General features: G+C 66.1%; 4 protein-coding genes across 6 annotated transcripts; 2 read left to right on the forward strand and 2 right to left on the reverse strand.

Annotated features, from left to right (window-relative positions):
- Positions 1–3538: 3538 nt before the first annotated feature.
- TIGD5 (tigger transposable element derived 5) lies at positions 3539–6590 on the forward strand. The gene is given in 2 exon segments (XM_048049489.2): positions 3539–4577; positions 4580–6590. Coding segments are annotated over 2 exon segments (1797 nt in total). The 5' UTR covers positions 3539–3542; the 3' UTR covers positions 5342–6590.
- A 1794-nt stretch (positions 6591–8384) lies between these two features.
- Positions 8385–13240, reverse strand: PYCR3 (pyrroline-5-carboxylate reductase 3). 2 transcript variants are annotated; one of them, XM_066990820.1, is made up of 6 exons: positions 13116–13240; positions 11141–11205; positions 10748–10825; positions 9292–9504; positions 9083–9175; positions 8385–8779 (listed from the first exon to the last, which is right to left on the reverse strand). In XM_066990820.1, exons 1-6 carry the CDS (start codon positions 13195–13197, stop codon positions 8597–8599), a joined length of 714 nt encoding a protein of 237 aa, XP_066846921.1. In that variant the 5' UTR covers positions 13198–13240; the 3' UTR covers positions 8385–8596. The 2 variants fall into 2 exon arrangements, with proteins under 2 accessions (XP_066846921.1, XP_066846920.1); XM_066990819.1 differs by having other exon boundaries at positions 10748–10927.
- Positions 13241–13731: 491 nt separating this feature from the next.
- LOC106042179 (protein brambleberry-like) lies at positions 13732–17605 on the forward strand. The gene is made up of 11 exons (XM_066990821.1): positions 13732–14106; positions 14538–14714; positions 14799–15021; positions 15095–15211; positions 15330–15518; positions 15607–15831; positions 15974–16064; positions 16343–16404; positions 16550–16692; positions 17029–17114; positions 17233–17605. The coding sequence occupies exons 1-11, from the start codon at positions 13888–13890 to the stop codon at positions 17354–17356; spliced, it is 1656 nt and encodes a 551-aa protein (XP_066846922.1). The 5' UTR covers positions 13732–13887; the 3' UTR covers positions 17357–17605.
- Positions 17606–17727: 122 nt separating this feature from the next.
- On the reverse strand, positions 17728–21664 carry GFUS (GDP-L-fucose synthase). 2 transcript variants are annotated; one of them, XM_066990822.1, is made up of 11 exons: positions 21519–21663; positions 20372–20533; positions 20168–20282; positions 19835–19963; positions 19482–19555; positions 19117–19250; positions 18971–19035; positions 18769–18835; positions 18602–18681; positions 18336–18435; positions 17728–18198 (listed from the first exon to the last, which is right to left on the reverse strand). In XM_066990822.1, the coding sequence occupies exons 1-11, from the start codon at positions 21653–21655 to the stop codon at positions 18143–18145; spliced, it is 1119 nt and encodes a 372-aa protein (XP_066846923.1). In that variant the 5' UTR covers positions 21656–21663; the 3' UTR covers positions 17728–18142. The 2 variants fall into 2 exon arrangements, 1 of the variants encoding a protein (XP_066846923.1); XR_010828853.1 differs by lacking the exon at positions 17728–18198 and having other exon boundaries at positions 19442–19555; positions 21519–21664.
- Between the last annotated feature and the right edge of the window lie 647 nt (positions 21665–22311).

Raw genomic sequence — 22311 nt, forward strand, 5'->3', positions numbered from 1 at the left:
CAGCATTTCTGCTCTGCGTTCATCTGAAGGGACGAATTTAGCTCCTCAGAGGTCTCGGAGCAAATTTTAAACGGGTAAGCTTGGACTCCTAACGCCCGGAGCTTTATTTTTAAAGGCTTAAAGCCAAGCGAGCGACCTCGAGCCCAGGAGCGCCCAGGCCCAAGACACGCGACAGTTTTCCTCCTCCAGTGCCTTTACAACGGAAAAACAAATTCTATCGCTCCTATTTCTCAACGCCACGTATCAAACGCTCCCCGGTAGCGAAGCATCTCGGGCGAATGCCCCCCCAAAAAGCTCCTGAAGAGCCAACGAAAAGCCCGAAGGGTTTTTCGTCGTCCGCTCACCGCTTCCCGGGCGTTTTGGAGCCAGAACGAATCTTCCAGCGCTGCAGGACAGTGCCCGACGTTAAAAACAGGCCCCGAAAAGGTCTCCGTTGTCCTTCTGTCAACCCTCTCTATTGTTGTTCTGTCAAAAGCTTTGGGCTTGAGCTATTTGGCGGCGTTATCCCCCTTAAATCTTAGCTACTTTTTAGGTAAAACCGCGGCGCACGACGCATCATCCTGCGGCTGCAGCCAAAAAAAAAAAAAGGAGGAAGTTTGGTCGGCTCCGTGTCTTGGCTTAGCAGAAGCTGGTCCTTCTCTCCAGGAGCGCGTTACGTCCCTCCTGACACGAGGGCCGTACAGCAAAGGCGTCTTTTCGCTGTAAAAGTGTTTGTTGCAGCTCCCCGGGGAAATGAATTGCATCGGAGGGGTGTCAGGAGGCGGCGGGAGGGGAAGGAGCAGGTCCACAGGCGCGATTCTGCTCCTTTCCGCCGAAGCCCTGCGGGAGGCTTCGTCCCGGCGAGGCACTGGTCAGTATTTGAGCCACGTCTGCCCCGTACCTACCTGCTCTCGAGGCAAGCAGCAGTCCTCCCGCTCCTCCCCTGCTCGCTGGTGATTCAGAGCGAGTTCAGAGAACCGAGGCGGGGAAGAAAAAAAAAAAACCAGGCTGCTTTCGCACCAGGGGGGCCGGTGGCACCTCGCAGCGGTTCCTCAACGCGGGCACCGGGTCGACGCAGGGAGCAGAAGCGAAGGGAAGCGCTAAGGCTTGCGTGGTACAGGTTTTTTTTTTCCTTTTTTTTTTTTTTTGCCGGTTTCACTCCCCGGATCGGCTCTGCCCTCGTCAGATCACCTCCGCTCTAAGAGGAAGCTCCGTGCAACCGTTTACACGGGGAAACGACGCTGCCGCCAACCTCAGCCGCCTGAAATCTTGACTCTTTGCTCCCCCCCCGGCCGCGACGGGGGCCGATCGCTAACGAAAACCCAACCGAGGGCTTGGGAAAGCGGCAGCGGGGGAAGAGAGGGGAGAAGCAGCCGCCTTCGGACGGAACAGCACAGTCGACGGCAAGAGGAACAGGAAAAAAAAAAAGGCGTACCTGCAAAGTCAGGAAGGAAAAGGGCACACCTAGAAGAGGAGAAGACAGGATCGCAGCCCGACGGCCCAGCAAAGGCGTTTTCCCCTCGGTACTGAGCACAGAAAGGTCTGTGAATGTCAGATTACGATCAATCGTAAAGCAGCAGCAGTCCGGATATCGAAGGACAACCCCGTGGTGGCTGAAAGAACAACCCCGTGCCGGTTTTGGCGACCACCAGGAGGGGCAGAAGGCTGGGAAAAGGAAGGACAGCAGCCTCAGCACCTCGAGTTACTGCTGCAATTCCTTGGAAATCCCAAAAGGGCACGGCAGGCAGCCTCTGCACGTGCGCTCCCCCTGGGCTCTGCCTGCTCCCCGAGCAGAGGGGCTGAAGCCGGGTTTCCTCCTGAGCTCCGGGTGGGGGGAAAAAAAAAAAAAAAAAGGAAAAGCAGGAGAAGGGGGAGAGGGCGAGGCGAGCCGAGCAGATCCCGCGGGCAGCAAAGCGCGAAGGGACTCGAGCAGAGCCCTGACGCAGCGGAGCCGAGGCCGGGTCCCAGCCCGCTGCAGGCGGCACCGCGGCGCTGGGCTGGGGCCAGCTGAAGGTTACCCGGAGCCTTCGGCACCAGCAGGGTGGGCTTCGCTGAGCTTAATCCCCGGCGGTCTCTGTCCCTTAACGGAGCAAGGATGACGCGGGGGGGACGGACGCAGGGCCGCAGCCCAGGTTTGGAGCTGCCAGCTTCAATTTTTCCCCCCCCAAGCCTCCAAAAATCCTTGCCAAGGACCTGGGGGGGGGGGGTAAAGCACAGGTGCTGGGGGCTCTCACAACCTCCTCGCTCAGGTCTGGGACTAAACAGAGGTGGGGGGAGCCCTGAAACCTCCCTTCAATCAGCCTGGAAGGAGAAAGGGGGTATTTTTTTTTGGGGGGGGGGGGGGGTGCTGTGTGGTGATATGCTTGGGGAGGTCGCAGAGCTGACATAAGAAGGGAAAGGAGCTGGGAGATTTGGGGAGGGGCAGCACACGCCCCTCTGAGAAACGGGAACACGACCGGAGGGGGGCAAAAACGCCCCAAAACTCCTCCACGGGGGCTCTGAGGGCGGGGGGGGGGGGGGGGGGACACACAGGGGACGCCCCCGTTGTGGAGGCAGAAAGAAGGAGGAGACCCCACAGGGGACAGAAAACCACAATGACCCCGTTCCCTGCGGCAGCACGAGGGGACCCCAAAACAGACCCCAAATACCCTCAGGGGACCCCAAATACCCTCAGGGGACCCCAAATACCCCCAGGGGACCCCACAGCTCGCTGCCCACGAAGGAAAAGCCCCCCCAAAACCCCTTCCCCCGGCCTCGAAAGGGGATGAGGCCCAACGGGCAGCGCCCCCCGGGGGCCAGGAGAAGCTGAAGGGGCTCCAGAGGCGCTGTGAGGGGGGGGGGGGGGGGGAGGGATCGCGGGGGCGACGGGGGCTCCATTGGGGGGGGGGGGGGGGCGTCACTCACCAGCGGCGCTGGGCGCGGGCGGCTCCGCTCCGCTCGGCGTCCGCCGGGCAAAAGGGGGCAGGGAGCGGCGCGCGGGGGGTTGTGGGCGCGGCGCGAACCACGCGCGGCGGCGGCGGGGGGGGGGGGGGGGGGGGGGGAGCCGTGGGGAGGGGAGGGGCGAAGGAACGGGGACGCGGGGCGCGGACCGGGAAGCGCAGGGCACGGCTGAGAGCGTTTCATCGTGCGAGGTGAGGCCGGGGATGCCAAGCGGGGAGGGAGGGGAAAAAAGCGAGGTGCCTCCCCCCCCCTCCCCCCTCGCGGTGCGATTGGTACAGCCCAGAAGCACGGCGGGGATAGCGGGGAAGAGTCCAACAGCGCGGCGGGGAGGGGGGGGGAGAGAGGGAGGGAAGGGGAGAGGGGGGGAAGGGGGGGGGGGGAGAGAGGGAGCGCGCATGCGCTCTAGGCGCCGGCCGGCTCGGGGCTGGGAGCGGAGACAAAGGCGCCCCCCCCCGCCCCTCCCCCCCTCCCCGCTTATAACGCGCCCCATGGCGGCGGGGGCGGCTGCGAGCCCGGGGGGGGGACGGAGCCGGGCAGGGGGCTTGGGGGGGGGGCAAGGGGCCAAGAGGGTGGGGTTGGGGGCTCGGGGGGGCGAGAAGGCTCCGAGGGGGGCGGCGGCGGCGATGGCGGGGGGTCGGCGGGGGGGGGGAGGCGGCGGGAGGGGGGGCGTGGGGGGGGTGGTGTCGGTGAAGATGGCGCTGAGGCGGGCGTACTCCATCAAGGACAAGCTGCAAGCCATCGAGCGGGTGAAGAAGGGCGAGCGGCAGGCGTCGGTGTGCCGGGCTTTCGGGGTGCCGGGGGGGACGCTGCGGGGTTGGCTGAAGGACGAGGCGAAGCTGCGCTGGTTCCTGGAGCAGCTGGGGGGGGAGGTGGGCACCCAACGCAAGAAGATGAGGTTGGCCAACGAGGAAGAGATCGACCGTGCCGTCTACGCTTGGTTCCTCGCCCTCCGGCAGCACGGCGTCCCCCTCTCCGGGCCCCTCATCCAAGCCCAAGCCGAGGCTTTCGCCCGCCAGATCTACGGCCCCGAGTGCACCTTCAAGGCCAGCCACGGCTGGTTCTGGCGCTGGCAGAAGCGCCACGGCATCTCCAGCCAACGCATCTACGGCGAGGGCGGCCTCCCCGCCGCCGCCGCCGCCGAGCACGAGCGGGCGCCCGCCGCCCGCCCCGAGCCCCCGCCGCCGACCCCGGCCACCGACGCCGGGGGTTACGGCGATGAGCAGATCTACAACGCCAACGTCACCGGGCTCTACTGGAAGCTGCTGCCCGGGCAGGCGGCGCGGCGGCGGCCGGCTCCCCGCCAACGGGTCACCGTGTTGCTGGCCGCCAACTTGACCGGCTCCCACAAGCTGAAGCCTTTGGTGGTCGGCGGCCTCCGCGACCCCCCCAGCCTCCGCCACCACAACCAGGACAAATTCCCCGCTTGCTATCGCTACGGCCCCGAGGCCAGGTTGGGGCCGGCTCTCCTCAGGGCTTGGTTCTTCGAGGACTTCGTGCCGGGCGTCAAACGCTACCTGCGGCGGAGCTGCCTGCAGCAGAAGGCCGTGTTGTTGCTCAGCTCCCCGACGCCGCCCGCCTGGGGAGGCCCCGAGGAGCTCCCCCAGCTTCAGACTCCCGACGGCTCCATCCGCGCCCTCTTCCTCTCCAAGGGCCCGGCCGGGAACGGCTCGGCCGGAGGGGTGGCCGAATCCCGGCCCCGCTGGAGCAAGGGGTGGTGGCCGCCTTCAAGCAGCTCTACAAACGGGAGCTGCTGCGCTTGGCCGTCTCGTGCGCGGCCGGGGGGGGCGGCGGCGGCGGCGGCGCCGGGGGCCCCGTGGACTTCGTGCGCTCCTTTCTCCTCAAGGACATGCTCTACTTGGCCGGCCTCTCCTGGGACCTCATCCCCCCCGGCGCCATCGAGAAGTGCTGGCTGCTGGGGCTGCGCGCCGCCTTCGAGCCCCAGCCCGGGGAGGAAGAGCGAGGAGACCGGCCGGCCGGGGAGGAAGGCGGTGGGGACGGCAAAGTCTTCAGCGACCTGACCCACCTGGCCGCGTTGGCCTACAAGCGCCTGGCTCCCGAGGAGGTGGCCGACTGGCTGCACTTGGATGACACGGCCCCGGGTGCGGGGGAGGACGATGGGGATGAGGACGCCGAGGAGGAAGGCTCCGGAGGCTGTGGGGTGGAGGAGGAGGAGGAGGAGGAGGAAGAAGAAGCGGTTGCCGGAGATGGGACTGGCGGAAAGGACAGTGGGGCTGGCGGGCTCGGGGAAGGGGGCCCCCCGTTGCTGCCCACGGCCCGGGAAGCCATCAGGGGGCTGGAGACGGCGCTGCGCTGGCTGGAGGGCCAGGACCCGCGGCAAGTGGGGCCGCTGAAGCTGGTGCAGCTCCGCTCCCTCATCAGCATGGCCCAGCGGCTGCACCGCGCCCGCAGCCCCGATCCCTAGGGCAGGGCGGCCGGCCACCCGTCGGCTACCGACCGCCTCGCCCCCCCGGGGACACCCGTGGGGCTGGGGACACCCGCGGGGCTGGGGACACCCCGTTTGTCCTGGCAGGGCTGGCAGCGGAGGTGCCAGCTCCCCTCCGGCACGGGCAGTTCAGGAGGCCCAGACCCCCGTGGGTTACCGTGGCTGAAGTGTGTGTGTGGGGGGGGAGTCACATTTTAGGGCTAACGGGGTTTTTTATTTGTGCGACGCCCTCCACGCGTCGCCTGTTCGAGGGTCGTTCCCCACCCTAAGCTCGTTTAGGAGGTGCTGTTTTTTTTTTTTAATCCCGTGAGGCTGAGCAGGACGGGTCCTGGGTAATCGGGGCACCACGGGGATGGGGAGGGTGGCGTCCGTGCTGCCCCCGTGGGGAAGCAGGGTGACGGAGAGACCCCCCTGAGGAGCCGGCACCGTGGGGCAAGCTGCATTTCCACGCCGTAATTCCCCACCTCTCGGAGCACGCAGCTGTGTGATTGGGACGTTTCCTACCCCACAGCGGCGTCGAAGACGGATGCGCTGGGTTGTGGCCAAGGTCTTCGAGGAAAGGGGATGGGATTTGGGGAGGACAGATCCTGCAGGGAGGCGATGCGGGTGTAGGATCCGTATCGCCTCGGTGTCCTCACATCTTCAAGCGGACGGCGGGACCGCTCCCGGGGTGCTGCCCTAAAGGGGATGGTGACGCCCCTTCCGCTGCCAAAACGGTTTCCTGTGAAACCGGGGAGATTTGGGGCTGCTGTAAGACGACTTTCGTCGTGCACTGGATTGGGACGGGGACGCGGGGGGGGGGATTACCGGCAAGCTGCAGATCCCCCGGTGAGGGTCGCCAGCAGCCCTCCCGTGACAGCACGGCAGCACCCGGACCCACGGAGACCTGCTGAACGCGTCCCGTCGTCCCAGCGCCCTCGTGAAACCAAGTTTTGGGGTCCAGGCTCCTGTTTTGCCCCGTGTCTTGTGTGAGGTGGGAGCAGGGGCGGCTCCCGGAGCTGTCGTGAAATACCGGGGGCATCGGATGTGAATTAAGCAGCTCTTTCCTCGACCCGATGTTGATAAAATTTTAGCCTACTTAGCCAAATTATTGAAAAAAGGAGAAAAAAAAAAATCATTCAAGCCGACGTGCCCTGTGTCAGCAGGCGGGATGGGTGTTTTTTACTTGTCGGGTCTTTGTCTCATGATTTCAGAGTTTACGGAGATTAAACGGATTTTTATTCCCGCTCTGAGGTTGTCTTTTGTAACTGGTCCCTCGGAGCTGCCGCTCCGCCGTGTCCCTGGCGCTCCCGAGCACGGCTCGCCCGGTGCCCAAAACGCCGCGTCTGTCCCCAAAACGCTCCAAGCTGGGCTCAGCCTCTTCTTCCGAGCCCTGTTCGCAAGTACAATCCCATCGGCTGAGACCGAGAACTAATAAAAGTGGATGTAGTGGCCTTTAAACCCTATTTTCTCCTCCAGATGGATGCAGAGCTTCGAAGAACGCGGCGTCAAACGGGGATTTTGCGTCGTTGGCATCGAGCGCTTAACGTGCTGCTCCCTCAATTCCCCGTCGGTCTCATCTCTCAGCAAGAAGCAGCATGCAAAATCGGGGTTTGGAGCTGGCGTTTGTCCTTTCCTGTCCCCAAACTGCTGCGGAACCAAGGTCGATATTCGGACTACGGGAGAAATAAACTCTTTTTCCTCTTCAGACCCAGCCAGCCTCCCAGTTTCAGCCGCTGCCGGGCTCCGAGCCAGCACGTTGCGTAGAGCCCGACCCGTTTTGTGCTCCCCCCTTCCAGCTTTGCATCCTAAAACATCCTAAAACCTGAGCTGTGGCTGACTTCGAGCACCCAGCTGGGAGGGAACTGGTGGAGGACGGGCTGTGTTTCCCTCCACTGGCAAAGCCAGCAAGGTAGTGGCAATAATTTACCTGCTATATATATATATATATTTTAATTAATGTAATTTAAACCATTTTTGTGCGACTTAGCAGAACGATGAAGGCTGCTGCCTGCTGGTAGGCAACCCCGGCAAGGACCAGTGAAGCGGAGGGGACGATTTGGGAAAATTAAGCTATTTTTTGGGCTCGTGCCGCTATTGCCCAGGGAAGAAGGGGCGCAGCCGCCTCTCGCATCTCCCCGGGCTTGGTGCCGCCAGCGGTGTCACCGCCGTCTGCTGCTCCCCCCGGGGACGGATCAAAGCAGCAGGAGCCGGAGGGGGTGCTCAGCACCTGGGTGTTTCGCCAGGAAGGCGCCTTTCATCTTCAAAGCATCCCCCAAACCTCCCGCTAATTGCATCCGGAGGAGAAGGGAGCTTCATCGGGGCTTGCGAAGCGATCGGATCCTCACCCAAGCGGCGTGCCCACATGTAACCAAGAACCGGGCGCCGCGGCTCAGGATCAGCTCCGGCCCCACCAAAGCTGCAAGAGGGGAGGGTCAGGTTGGGGGTTAGGGAAAGGTTCTGCACCCAGAGGGTGGTGGGGCGCTGGGACAGGCTCCCCAGGGCCGTGGCCATGACCCCGAGCCTGCTGGAGTTCGAGAAGGATTTGGACAATCGCCCTCAGACACGGGGTCTGGTTTTTGGGTGGCCCTTGGTGCAGCCGGTTGGACGTGACGAGTCCTCATAGGTCGTAACTTGAGATATTCTGTGATTTTAGGATTCATCCTGGCCCTGCTCCCCGAAAGCCATGTCCCCGTCCCTGTCTCAGTGCCACGCGTGCCAGCAGCCATCCCGGCACGCAGCCGGCGTGGCGTCACCACCAGGCAGCACTTCTGTGCCGCGCGGGCGCCGCAGCACTGGCACAGCCTGCCCGGGGCGGGCGCTGGGGTCTCCCCCTTGGAGATCCCCTAAAAATTGCTTGGACGTGGGGCTGGGCACCAGCCGGGGACTGGACCCGATGGCCCCAGAGGTGCCACCCACCCTCAGCCGCTCCGATTCTGCCATCCCTGATGTCCCAGCGCCTCAGAGCGGCACAAACCCCACTGCTGTCGCCTCCCCGAGGAAAAAAAGGCACCGAAGGGACCAGAAAGAGCCAAGCCTTGCCTCCGTGCTGCCCACCTTTATTGGGTCCCAGCCCCGCAGCGGTGGCCAGCCACGCGGGCACCCCCGGCCAGGTTCTCCCGAGGGCTCGAGGTCCCCGCAGGGCTTTGGTCTGGGGGTTCGCCACGGCCGGAGGACGAGAAGCAGCAGCAGCTCTGGTCCCTGGCGCCAGGGGGGGACGGGACGGGACGGAGGTGGCCGTCCCTGACCCGTCCCCTAGTCCTCGCCCACGTCGCGGGCTCGCTGGGTGGCAGCCTCCACGGCGCTCATGACGGTGGCGCGCAGCGCGCCCTTCTCCAGCTGGTGCAGCGCGTGGATGGTGGTGCCGCCGGGCGTGCAGACGTCCCCGCGCAGCTTGGCCGGGTGCTCCCCCGTCTCCAGCATCACCTTCGCCGCGCCCTGAGGGTGCGCGGGGCGGCTCAGGGCCGGAGGGGGGGGCCGGGGGGGGTGAGGAGCAAAGGAAGGGGTCTACGTTCCCACCTCCTCCCGACCTCCGTTTCGCCCGGGGGACCGCAGCATCCTCCCGCCTCCCCCCAGCTTTCCGGGGGGGACAAGGTGCTGAAGCACCGGAGGAGCCGGTGACATCGAGAGCTTGCGCCGAGCCCGGCAGGCGCCGCAGAGCCGGGGCACCGCGGGGGAGGAGGAGGAGGAGGACGCGGGGAGCCCCCCAGGAGCCCCCCGCGAGCGACGGCACCGACTCACCAGCAGCGTCTGGGCCGCGATCCTGCTGGCCAAGGCACCCGGCATCCCCATCTTCACGGCCCCCTCGGCCAGGGCTTCAGCAAACAGGTACACCTGGGGAAGGCAAAGCACCCAAGGGGAGAAAAGGGGTGGGGGGGGGGGGGGGGCCCCGACCCTACGAGGAGCGGGGTCTCCGCCGCCGCTGAGCGCGGTGCGGCGGCGGCGCTTACGTAGGCGACCCCGCTGCCGCTGAGGCCGGTGTGGATGTCGATGTAGGACTCGGGCACCTCCTCGCAGAGCCCGCAGGAGGTCAGGAGGTTCCGGAGGAGGGCGGCGTCCTCGTCGCTGGCCCCGCTGCCCCGGGCGAACACCATGGCCCCCGCCTGCACCACGCACGGCAGGTTGGGCATGAGCCGCAGCACCTTGGTCCCGGCGGGGAGCAGCTGGGGAAGAGACGGGCACGGGAGGGGGGTGTCAGCGTTTTGGGGGGGGGTCCTGAGCCTCTGGGTGTCACCCGTGGGTGCCGGCGGGGGAAGGAGGTGCAGGGGGTGTCAGCTGGGTGGGGACGGAGGCGTGGGACTGGGCGCGAGGTGGTGGCGGGGCGGGGGGGAGAAGGAGGAGGAGGGAGAAAAATAAGAAGGAAGGAGGGGGAAAAACGGGGGAGGAGGAAAAAGGGAGGAGGAGAAGGAAAAAGGAAGGAGGAGGCAGGATGAGGGAGAAGGAGGAGGAAAAAGAAGGGGAAAAAGGAGGAGAAGGAAAAAGGAAGGAGGAGGCAGGATGAGGAAGAAGAGGAGAGAAAAAAAGAAAAAAGGAGGAGAAAAAAAGGAGGAGGTGGAAAAAGGGGGGAGGAGGCGGAAAAAAAAAAAAAAAAAAGGAGAAAAAGGAGGAGGAGGAAAAAGGAAGGAAGAGGCAGGATGAGGAAGAAGAGGAGAGAAAAAAAGAAAAAAGGAGGAGGAAAAGGGAAGGAGGAGGAAAAAGGGAAGGAGGAGGAAAAAGGGAAGGAGGAGGAAAAAGGGGAGGAGGAGGGGGGAAAAAAACAAAAAAAGGAGGAGAAAAAGGAGGAGGAAAAACGAAGGAGGAGGCAGGATGAGGAAGAAGAGCAGAGAAAAAAGAAAAAAGGAGGAGGAAAAGGGAAGGAGGAGGAAAAAGGGAAGGAGGAGGAGGAAAAAGGGGAGGAGGAGGAGGAAAAAGGGGAGGAGGAGGAGGAAAAAGGGGAGGAGGAGGAGGAAAAAGGGGAGGAGGAGGAGGAAAAAGGGGAGGAGGAGGAGGAAAAAGGGGAGGAGGAGGAGGAAAAAGGGGAGGAGGAGGGGGGAAAAAAAACAAAAAAAGGAGGAGAAAAAGGAGGAGGAGGAAAAAGGAAGGAGGAGGCAGGATGAGGAAGAAGAGCAGAGAAAAAAGGAAAAAAGGAGGAGGAAAAGGGGAGGAGGAGGAAAAGGGGAGGAGGAGGAAAAAGGGGAGGACGAGGAAAAAGGGGAGGACGAGGAAAAAGGGGAGGACGAGGAAAAAGGGGAGGACGAGGAAAAAGGGGAGGACGAGGAAAAAGGGGAGGACGAGGAAAAGGGGGGGAGGACGAGGAAAAAGGGGAGGACGAGGAAAAAGGGGAGGACGAGGAAAAAGGGGAGGACGAGGAAAAAGGGGAGGAGGACGAGGAGGACGAGGAGGAAGGGGGTGTCAGGGTGCACCCACCCGCTGCAGCTTCTGCAGGGTGACGCCGGCCGCCAGTGAGACGACGACGTGGTGGGGCCCGACGGCGGGCCGGATCTCCTGCAGGACGCCCGGCAGGACGTGGGGCTTGGTGGCCAGGAAGACCAGGGTGCAATCCTGCAGCACCTCCAGGTTGCAGCGCGTGGTCCGGCACCCCAAATCCTGCCCGTGGGCAGGGCCGAGCGTCACAGCCCCGCAACCCCGCGGCGTGTTGTCCCCCCCCCACCCCAACCCCACCTCCTAATTTCACCTGGACCCCTACGAGGACGAGGCAAAGCTTCGCAAAGGGGGAAAGGGAACCCCCAAAACCCCCAACCCCAAGGTGCCTCCCGCCACCGCCCGGGGCTTTGTCACCGTCCCCGGGGCCCCGCTCACCCGCCAGGCGTCCAGGTTCCTGTCCGAGGGCGCGCTGGCCAGGATGCTGCCGGCTGGCACCTTCCCTTGGGGGACACGGGGACCGGGGTGAGCGGCCGGGGTGGCCCCGCAGCAGTGGGGCCACCCCAGCGTGGTGGGGACGCGCTGCTCTGGCCCCAGCCCCATCGGCCTGGGGGACACGGGGCGACGGGGGCCCGATCCTGTCCGTCCGTGGGTCAGCCCAGGTGCTGTCCCAAGGTCCCAATGTGCCCACATCCCTAGGTCCCCATGTCCCCACGTCCCCAGGTCTCAATGTCCCCACACCCCCAGGTCCCCACACCCCCAGGTCCCCACACCCCCAGGTCCCAAGGTCCCCACTTCCCAGTGTTCCATGTCCCAATGTCCCCACTTCTCAATGTCCCCACGTCCCAAGGTCCCCACGCCCCCACATCCCAAGGTCCCCAAGTCCCAATGTCCCCACACCCCCATATCCCCATACCCCCATGTCCCCCACATCCCTAGATCCACACATCCCCATGTCCCAATGTCCCCATGTCCCTAGGTACCCATGTGCCCAGGTCCCAGTGTCCCCATGTACCTAGGTCCCTATGTCCCCACGTCCCAGGTCCCCATACCCCAATGTCCCCACACCCCAGGTCCCCATGTCCCAGTGTCCCCAGGTCCCCACATCCCAATGTCCCCACACCCCAGATCCACGTCCCCAGGTCCCTAGGTCCCCAGATCCCAATGTCCCCATGTCCCCCCATCCCAAGGTCCTATGCCCCTAGGTACCAACATCCCCAGGTCCCAATGTCCCCAGGTCCCAGTGTCCCCATGTACCTAGGTCCCTATGTCCCCACCTTCCTAGGTCCCCATGTCCCCACATCCCCATGTCCCCCACAGCCCAATGTCCCCACGCCCCATGTCCCCACATCCCCGGCTCCCCATGTCCCCACATCTCAATGTCCCCACATCCCAATGTCCCCACGCCCCAGGTCCCCACATCCCAACATCCCAACGTCCCCAGGTCCCCACACCCCAATGTCCCCACGCCCCCATGTCCCAGTGTCCCCACGTCCCCCACATCCCTAGGTCCCCACATCCCCATGTCCCAATGTCCCCATGTCCCCCCATCCCAAGGTCCCCATGTCCCTAGGTACCCACATCCCCAGGTCCCAGTGTCCCCATGTACCTAGGTCCCCACGTCCCCATGCCCCAATGTCCCAACGCCCCAGGTCCCCACATCCCAATGTCCCCACGCCCCAGGTCCCCACATCCCAATGTCCCCACAGCCCAGATCCATGTCCCCACGCCCCCATGTCCCTATGCCCCCATGTCCCCCACATCCCTAGGTCCCCACATCCCCATGTCCCAATGTCCCCATGTCCCCATGTCCCCCCATCCCAAGGTCCTATGCCCCTAGGTACCCACATCCCCAGGTCCCAATGTCCCCAGGTCCCAGTGTCCCCATGTACCTAGGTCCCTATGTCCCCACCTTCCTAGGTCCCCACGTCCCCACGTCCCCACGTCCCCCACAGCCCAATGTCCCCACGCCCCATGTCCCCACGTCCCCGGCTCCCCATGTCCCCACATCTCAATGTACCCACATCCCAATGTCCCCACGCCCCAGGTCCCCACATCCCAACATCCCAATGTCCCCAGGTCCCCACACCCCAATGTCCCCACGCCCCCATGTCCCAGTGTCCCCATGTCCCCCACATCCCTAGATCCGCACATCCCCATGTCCCAATGTCCCCATGTCCCCCCATCCCAAGGTCCCCATGTCCCTAGGTACCCACATCCCCAGGTCCCAGTGTCCCCATATCCCTAGGTCCCCACGTCCCCATACCCCAATGTCCCCCACATCCCAATGTCCCCGCGCCCCAATGTCCCCCCCCCCCCCATGTCCCCACGCCCCCCCCAGTTCCGGGTCACCCCGGGGGGAGGCGACAGCTCTGTCCCCGTGTCCCCCCCCCCCGCAGCACCGGCCCCGTACCTGCCCGCAGCAGCCCCCGGGCCATGCCCCCCGCCATGCGCCCCGCGCCCACGAAGCCCACCCGCAGCTCCGCCGCCTCCATCCCGCGCCGCCCCCCCCCGGAACCTCCCCCCGCCTCGGTTTGTGCCCTCCCATTGGTCGGGCTCCCCCCGCCCCCCCCCGCTGATTGGTGGACGGGGCTGTAAGAGGCGGGACCAAGGCGGGGAGGGGCTTGAGATGTGCGCAGGTGCGGGGGCGCCACGTGGATGGGGGGGGGTAAAGATTGGGGACCCCCTCCCCCCACCCCCAGGGGATGGTGGGGGTATGGGGGGGGTGTCCCTAACCTTGCCCTGTAACCCTAGGGGGTGCTGGGGGGGCTCCCCTATTTGGGGGGGGGGTCCCCCTATTGGGGAGGGGGTCCCCTATTGGGGGGGGATTTTCCAATGGGGAGGGGGTCCCCTTTTGGGGGGGGTGTTCCTCTATTGGGGACAGGGTTCCCCCTATTGGGGGGGGGGGGCTTCCCGTTTTGGGGGAGGGGGTCCCCTATTGAGGAGGGGGTCCCCTATTGGGGGGGATTTTCCTATGGGGAGGGGGTCCCCTATTGGGGGGGGGCGGGTTCCCCTGTTTGGGGGGGGAGTTCCCCTATTGGGGAGGGGTTCCCCTATGGGGAGGGGGGTTCCCCTATTTGGGGGGGGGTGGGCTCAGCTGCACGGCCCCCAGGATTTGGGGAGGGGGCTGCCCCAGCTTTTTGCGTGCCCCCCCCCTTATTTTTCGTGCTGCAGGACCCCCTGCTATGCCACCCCCCCGTTGCTGCTGGGCTCTGCTCCTCCTCTGCGCCCCCGCTGCTGGGGGGCTGCTGGGTTTCGGCACCCCTCCCCAAGAGGGGGGGGCCCCCCCCCAAGGACCGCCGAGCCCCCCCGGCGTCCCCTTCGAGATGGCGACGGGCGACGAGCGCTTCCAGGCCGAGGGGGCGCAGTGGGAGCTGTCGCCCCTGGACTCCTGCCACCGCCAGGTGCGGCCATGGGGGTCCCCTTGGTTGGGATATGGGGGGGACCCTGGGGCCCCCCCCACCTTGGGGAGCCACCCTGGGGTGCCCTGGGGTAAAACAATCCCGTTTATCCTCATTTTGGGGTAAAACAGTCCCGTTTATCCTCGTTTTGGGGTAAAACAGTCCCGTTTATCCCATTCCCCGTGATGCCATATTTCTGCTCCTCACTCCTCCATCCTTGCGCGCTGCTGAAGTTCCCCCCCCCCCCAAAAAAACATTGCGCTCGGGGCTGGCTCCTGGAGCCCGCGCTGCTCCTCGTAGCATCCCCTCTCGCTCCTCCGAGCGCTTTCGGAGAGGGATTTGGCTCCGGGGGGCTCATTATGGGGATGAAACGAGGGGGTTACGCGCGGCGGGGGTGATGCTGACGCCCCCCGCGGTGCCGCCACCCCCCCCAGCCGCTGGCGAGCTGCACGGCCGCCATGGACCCCGACACCCGGAGCGCCTACCGCGTCGTCTCGATCCGCGCCCGCGCCGCCTGCTACGCCGCCCGGCAGCTGGAATTCCGCCGTCGCGCCAAGCGCGCCGTGGCCGCCGCCGCCTTCGACCGGCTCGACGCCACGCGGGCTCTCAAGGTGCGCGGTGGCGGGGTTGGGCGGCGCGGGGCGGGCGGCCGCGGGGCCGCTGCATCACCCCCTTCGTGTCCTCCCCGCGGGCAGGAGGGGCGCGAGGAGCTGCGGGAGCGGACGGCCGAGGGGTTGCGGCGGGCGCTGAGCGGGCGGAGGGCGCTGGAAGAGCAGCAGGAGCGCCTCGCGGGGCAGCAGGGCAGGCTGGAGGCTTCCATCCGCCGCGCCGTGCCGCAGCGGGCGCTGGAGGAGCGGCTCGCCGACGGCGGGCGGCGCCGGGCGGCTCGGCTCGTGGAGGGCGTCGCACGCAGCGTGGGTAAGAGCTGTCGGCCGGGTGGGCCGACGCGTCCCCGTCGCGCCCCGTGGGCCCGACGCGGCTTCTGGCGCAGGGAACGTCAGCGGGAGCCTGGCGGCGCAGGACGAGGGGCTGCGGGACGGGGAACGAGCCATCCTGGCCGACCTCCGCCGCGCGCAGGAAAGAGCTCGGGACGTCTCCGCCCAGCTAGGTGGGAGCACGGCGACCCCGCGTCCCGGGTGTTTTGGGATGCCCCCGTCATCCGCGGGGTCATCCCCTCAGCCTGTGGGCAGGGATGCTCACCCCGTCCCCGTGTCCTCGGCGCGTAGAGAGCCACCTGGCCTCGCTGCTGGCCCAGCGGAGCCGCGCGGCGCGGTACTTGGAGGAGGTGGCGGGGACGCTGCAGCGCCTCAACCGGAGCCTGGGCCTGGTGCTGGCGGCCGCCGAGGGCGTGCGGAGCGTGCAGAGCGGCGTGGAGGGCCACCTGCGGTGCTTCCGCGCCGCCCTCGCTTGGGCCGGTGAGCCGGGGGGGCGAGGGGGACGCGGGGGGGTGCTGGGTGGCTCGGGCTGGGTGCCGACGCCGGGCCCTGCTCCTCCATCCCGCAGGGCTGAGCCCCGGCGCCGTCCCCACCTGCGTCCTGCACGGCTCCTCCTTCCTGCTGCTGGCCCTGCTGCTGGCCTTCCTGCAGGCCCCCGCGCCGCCCCGCGCCCTCCTCATCCTCTTCCTCCTCCTCCTCCTCCTCGTCGGCTCCAGCGCCCTCGGCGAGCTCCGTGGTGCTGGACCCATCGGCTTCCCGGCCCTCGCCGCTCTCCTGGGCCTGGTTGTGGCAGGTGGGGATGGATTTTTGGGGGATGGGTGTGGGGGGACGTGGGCTGAGCACGCGGCGGGGTTGAGCCACCCTAGGGTGCTGCAGCCCGTGTAGGGGTGGGCCGGGGGCGCTCTGCCCTCTCCCACCCTCTTGTTTCCCTGCAGGGCACTGGGTGCTGGCGGCTGCCCGCCGCATCGCTCGGCTGCTGCTCCACCAGGCTGAGCCTCGCCATCACCTCACCTCCACCCCGGAAAGGTGCGGGGCAGGGGGACGGGCATGGCACCCTTGGGTGCCGCTCGGATCCAGCTGGGCTCTCCTCTCCTTCCTAAAGGAGCAGAGGTCCGGGGGGGGGGGGGGGGGGCTGTGGGTACCCAGGGGTGCAGGATGCGTGCTGGTGGGCTTCCCTGTGACATTGGGCGCCTTGTCCCAGTGGGTGGTGGTGGGTGGCTGGAGAAGGGTCCCCCATCGTGAGCGGGGGCTGAGGAACGAGCCGCAGAGATGACGGCGCTCGGGCTTTCCCCCTTCCTTCCCAGGGGCTGCAAAATGGGGCTGTTGCGGGAGGAGCTGGACGGGATGGAGCTGAGCTGCCTGCAAGGTGAGAGCTGGGGGGGGGCTGCAGGAGCCCCGCGGGGTGTCCTATCCAACCCTGGTGGTACCTGTGCCACCGTAGGGTGACCCCATCCGCCACCCTGCGACAGCGGTGCCGGGAGCACGTCACCCCCCCACGCCGTGCCTTGCAGAGCCCTCGTGCCTGGAGCAGCCCCCGGTGACGGTCGGGGACCCCCACGCAGGGAGGACATCGCTGGCCCCCGGCAGCTGGAGGACAAAGCGGAGCTTGGCCGCTCCGCCCGCGCACCCCGTCCCCAGGAGGTCCTCGTGCGGGGTAAGCCTGAGCCAGGGGTAGGTGTGGGATATGGGTCCTGCTCCTTGGGGGGCCTGCTGGGTCTCCCGTTAGGGCCAGGATCTTCTAAGGATGGGGGGGGGGTCCTTGTTTTTATGACCCTGGACGCCCCCTGGGCTGCTGGGAGAGGTCCTGGTCCTGCAGCACTTGCCCAGGGAGGACTTTTGGGTGGAGGGGGGGCATCCTGCAGACCAAGGCGCCCATCCTGCCCGCTACCACCTGGACCCTGGGGGAAAAGGGACATCTCCTGCAGCACAAAGGGGGATCATCACCGGGGATCATCTCTGTGCCCTACCAAACCTCTTCTTCCCCGGCCAGGTGATGCTGGAACCAGGTCTCAGAGCTGGGCAGCGCTGGGAGCCCAAACCCTACAGCCCGTGCCGGTCCCTGGCCAGCAGCAACGCGTGAGTACTGCCTGCAGGGGACATCACTCCAGGGACGCTTTGGGGCCGGTGTCACCACCCAACCTGATGGCTGGGTGCCCCTCGGGGCCGTGGTGCTGATGGCTGTCTCCCCCCTTAGGTCCTCGCTGTCCCCGCGGTCCCCGTGCCAGGCGCTCACCAGGGCTGGGCAGCGGTGTCGGAAGCGAGCTGCCCGTGGGCAGGACTTCTGCCACCTCCACGCCGACGGGTCCCCACGCCTCTGACCCCTTTTTTTTTCCCCTCCCCGCAGGGAGGGGAAAAAAAAAAACAGTTTTGGCTCTTCCTGATGCGGGTGGAGAACACAGAGCTGCGCTCAGCACCCTGTGGGTGCCCTCGGGTGGGTATGGGGCTGCCGGGCTCGCCCCGGCGCGTGCCTTCCTGCTCCCACTCGAGCCCAGTGGCGTGGACGCTCCTCGTCCCACCAGTTTTATGCCATTCGCACACGTTTTAATAAATGCTAGCTTTTATTTAGAGCTGGAGCCTTCCCCATTCTGGTTCCTTCCCCCCCCCCCCAGGAGATGCTGGGAGCTGTGGGGCCGTTCCCACCCCGTTGCGCTTGTCCCACGCGCAGCGGCACCACCACCTACTCCTGTGCTGCAGGAACAGCCCTGATCGGCTTCTCTTTATTACAGCCTAATTACGCGTAATTAGCAGCGTAGCCTGTTACAGCCCAGCAGGAGCTGCCAGCCTCTGCCCCCCGGGGGAGGAACGTGGCCAATGGGGGCTGCTACTGCCCCATTTGGGGTCCCCCAGCGCTTTTGGGGTCCCCAATCCTTCCCCCTACCTGAGCGCGGGGTCTTTTCCTTAGGCTTTTCTACGTAAGATGCTACATGATTTTTTTTTTTTCATTCTTCCCCCTCCCTGTCCCCGCTCACCCTCAAGCGTAACCAGGACCCTGGTCCCCCTCCGGCTTTGGAAATGTCACCGTCACCCCCCCCCAGCCCCGTCCCCTGCCCCAGCAGAGGACAACCCTGAGTCGAAGAGGATGCGCGCGTGCGGGCGCTGCTCCCTCACTTCCTAGCGCTGGCGTAGTTGGCGCGGAACCAGGCGCAGGTCTCCTGCACGGCTGGGGAAGGAGAGGAGGGGGCTGTCAGTAGGGTTTTTTTGTTTTTTTTTTTGATGGGGGATGCAATGGGGTGGCCGTACCCCTTTCCCTGGGCACCCTGCAAGGCAACGCCGGGGCTGCGCGTGCCCCCTTCTCACCTTGTCTGAAGGGGGTGAACTGGAAGCCGGGGAGGTAGCGCCGGAGCTTGGCGTTGCTGGCTGTCTTCTTGAACTGCCCGTCCGCCTTGGTGGTGTCAAACTGGCACGGGGGCGATTAAGGGAAAAGAAATGGGAGAACTCGGAGGCTACAGGGATGCTCTGGGCACTGCTTTGCCCCGGTATCTGCGTTGTGGGGGGCTCCACTGCGACCCCACAGTCCCCGGTGGGATGTGGGGTGCCCCCGTTTGCTGAATCCTAAAGGATACGATGAGCTCTCCCCTGAAGTCCATGGCCTCCACGATCGCATCCGCCGCCTCCTTGATGGAGACTTCATCTTCTTCGCCCACTGTGGGGAACGGGGATGAGCTGAGGCCGTTTTCCCCCCCCTTCCTTCCCCTCTTGGAAAGGAAAGGACAGGAAAGCTGCTTCTCACCTGACAAGATGATGGGCTCCACCTCCTCGTATTCCCGCAGGACCCAAAGGAAGAGCCGGGCCAGATCCTGAAGAGAGGAGCAGATGGTTTTTAGGGGGGGTGGCTGCTCCCTCAGCCCTCCCGCGGCCTCCCCAGCCCCAGGACAACCCGGGAGGGCTCAGCCTGTGTTGAGAGCCAGGTGCTCCCCCAGGGCCCCACGTACCAGGGAGTAGATGAACTGCCTCCGGGGCTTGCCGGTGCCCCAGACGGTCAGAGCAGAGCCGGTCTCTGTAGGAGAAGGGAGAGCATCAGACCTGTACTCCAATAAAAAAAAAAAACCCAACCCATAAAATGCCCCGCCACGCTCACGTTTGGCCAGGTACACCTTGTGGATGAGCCCCGGCAGCACGTGGCCGTCCTCGATGTTGAAGTTGTCGTGCGGCCCGAAGATGTTGGTGGGGATGACGGCGGTGAAGCGGCAGCCGTGCTGCTCGAAATAGCCCCTGGGCGAGAGCAGGGGGTGAGGGGGTCTCGGGGCCGTCCCCACAAAGCAATCCTTGGGTTTTCCCAGCGTGTCCCCTGGCTTGCACGGCAACTGCCCCCGGCATCTCCGGCTGCCGAGCTCAGGGATCTCCCCAGCCCCGTTAGGCAGCCCTGGAGGTTTCCCCTGCCCTGATATTTATGGGATGCTCACAGCCCTCTGGCACCGGGACGGCTCTCCTGTGGCCCCGCACCTATTCTGGACGTCGATCATCCTCTTGGCGTAGGAGTAGCCGAAGTTGGAGCTGTGGGGTGGCCCGTTGTGAATCTGGGGACAGGAGAGCAGAGAGAGACCCGGTGGGAATTCAGCAGCGGCCACCCCCGGCCTCACCCCACGGGAGCCGTGTGGGGTCGGAAACTCGCTGCAGTATTTTGGATGTGGGGAGCTGGTGTGGGTTTTTGACCCCGCCGCACACCTCGGAGAGGCCAGAAGTGCTGCAAGGTGAGGTTTTGCCCACGGATGGGCTGGATAAAAAGGGGTGGTGATGGGCGAGGCCGTGCCACGACCTGGCTGCGTCCCCGTGCGCAGGGGGACGGGGACGCTCACCATGGTCTCGTCGATGGGGTACGTCGTCTTGTCCGGGAAGATGCAGGTGGAGAGGCAGGAGACCACTTTCTGCACCCCGCACTCGTAGGCCGAGTGCAGGACGTTGTCATTGATGTGGACGTTTCTCCTCTGGGGACGGAGAGAGAGATTTGTCAGCGGCATCCTCGGCAGGCGGAGCTGGAGGGGGAACCCCAAAACCCCGCACCCTGTAGGGTGCGTTAATGACTACAGCAACCAGAGCAGATGTTTCGGCCCCAGGACAGAATAAGCCGTGCCTCGGGGTTGGGCAGGGCGTTGCGGGACCCCAACGCTGCCTGCTCACCGGGTGCTCACCCAGAAATCCAGGTTGCAGCGGATGTTTTTGAAGAGGCCCCCGACCATGGCAGCCAGGTGGACGACGTGGGTGGGTTTGTGCTTCTCGAAGAGGGCTTTGGTCTCCGCGGCGCTCCTGGCGGGGGGGGGGGGGGGGGGGGGGAAATCATGGGGTTCAGCGGGATGTGGGACAAAAGGAGCACCCCGGGGGTCACCAGGACTCACGTTAAGTCGGCGTCTTTGGAGGACGCGAAGACCCACTCCTCGTCCGGCCGCCCCTCTCCATCAGCCACCACCTTCTGGATGGCTCTGCCCACCAAGCCCGTGCCACCCGTCACCAGGATGCGCTTGGACTTCGGCCCCGCCGCCTCCGTCATGGCCCCGGCCCTGTGCCACGGGGGAGAGGGACGGGGGGACGGGGGGGTGGGGGGTTAAGGCAGGGCCACCTTGGGGGGGGTGGGGGTCACCATTTGGGACCGCCGAGGTGGCCCCGGCACCGGCGCAGCCGGACGAGCCCCGGTGGGATTATTTCTTCTGCCTTCGAGCTGCTTCTGCCGGCCAAGCAAGGAAGGAAAACGAAAGCGGCGTGCCTGGCGGTGACGCCCCCGGGGGGGGGGCGGCAGAAACTCGTCAGCTGCGGTCGCTAATTAATAATGGGAACCGGGCGGTGGCCCGAGGGCTCGCGTGCAGGTGGCCGCGGGACGCGACCGTACGGTGCCACGCGGCACCCGCACGCCACGGCCTCCCGGAAACGTTTGCGGGGCCGCAGGCGAGGCTGAGCCCACATCCGTGACCCCCCCCCCACCCCTCGCACCCCGAAGCGTGGGGATGTGACCCCCCCCCCCCACCGCACCCCCAAATCCCAGGTCTGCGCCCCCACACCTCCCTGTGCGCCCCAAATCCCAGAGCTGCGCCCTCCCGCGCCCACCCTGCCCCCCCCAATCCTAGTGCTGGCCCCCCCAGCACCCCAAATCCCATGCAGCCCCCCCCCCCAGCAGCTCCCCCATACTGGGTCCGGGGCTCCAGCTGTGGGGTACCCCCGGATCCCCCCCCCCAACCCCAGGGGTGCCCCCACTCCTCTGGCACCACCCGACCCCCTAGGGGGGGGAAGGGGGGTGCCCTCTCCTCCCAACCCCCCACGAACATGTGGGGGGGGTCCCCCAACTGCTCCCCCTCGCTATTTTAGGGGATCCCATCCCAGCCCGTGTTGGGGGGGGACCCCTATCACCACCACCCCCCCCCGGCACGGGGAGGGGGCTCCATTCCCCAAGCCCACCCGGGGGGGGGGGGGGGCTGCTCCCCAACCCCGGGTATCCCCACCTCGGGGTGGGGGGGTAGGGGGGGGAGCCCCCCCCGTTATAGGGGCCCCCACCTGGCTCGGCTCGGCTCGGCTCGGCCCGGCCGCGCTTCCTCGGCCGTCACCGGGCGCCGCCGCTCGGCTCCTCGGGAAATGGAGTCCGCGGCGGGGGGGGGCGGGCACCGGGGTGGGGTTGGGGTGGGGACCGGCATCGGTGTCCCTCGGCTGCCCGGGAGGGGACAGCTCGGGGAGCGGCGTCGCGGCTCCTTGCTTGTCTGAGAGCCTTGCACACGCACGCGTGCAAATAAACGCGCGGGCACGCTTGCACGCCGTGACCCCACCGCTGGGTGCACGCACGGAGGTGACCCTGCACAGCCGTGACCCCGCTGGGTGCAAGCGGGCGTGCAAGCACACGCACCAGCTCACACGCGTGTGCACGCCCACCTACACACATGTGTGCACGCCCACCTACGCACACACGTGCACGCTTACACGCAGTGACACCACCGCTGGGTGCACGCACAGAGGTGACCCCGCACAGCCGTGACCCCGCTGGGTGCACGCGGGCGTGCAAGCACACGTGCCAGCTCACACGCGTGTGCACGCCTGCCTACACATGCGTGTGCACGCTTGCACGCCGTGACCCCACCTCTGGGTGCACGCACAGAGGTGACCCCGCACAGCCATGACCCTGCTGGGTGCAAGCGGGCGTGCAAGCACACGCGCCAGCTCACACGCGTGTGCACGCCCACCTACACATGCGTGTGCACGCTTGCACGCCGTGACCCCACCGCTGGGTGCACGCACAGAGGTGACCCCGCACAGCCGTGACCCTGCTGGGTGCACGCGGGCGTGCAAGCACACGCGC

This window comes from Anser cygnoides, chromosome 2, assembly GCF_040182565.1.
Source record: "Anser cygnoides isolate HZ-2024a breed goose chromosome 2, Taihu_goose_T2T_genome, whole genome shotgun sequence".
NCBI classification, from domain to species: domain Eukaryota; kingdom Metazoa; phylum Chordata; class Aves; order Anseriformes; family Anatidae; genus Anser; species Anser cygnoides.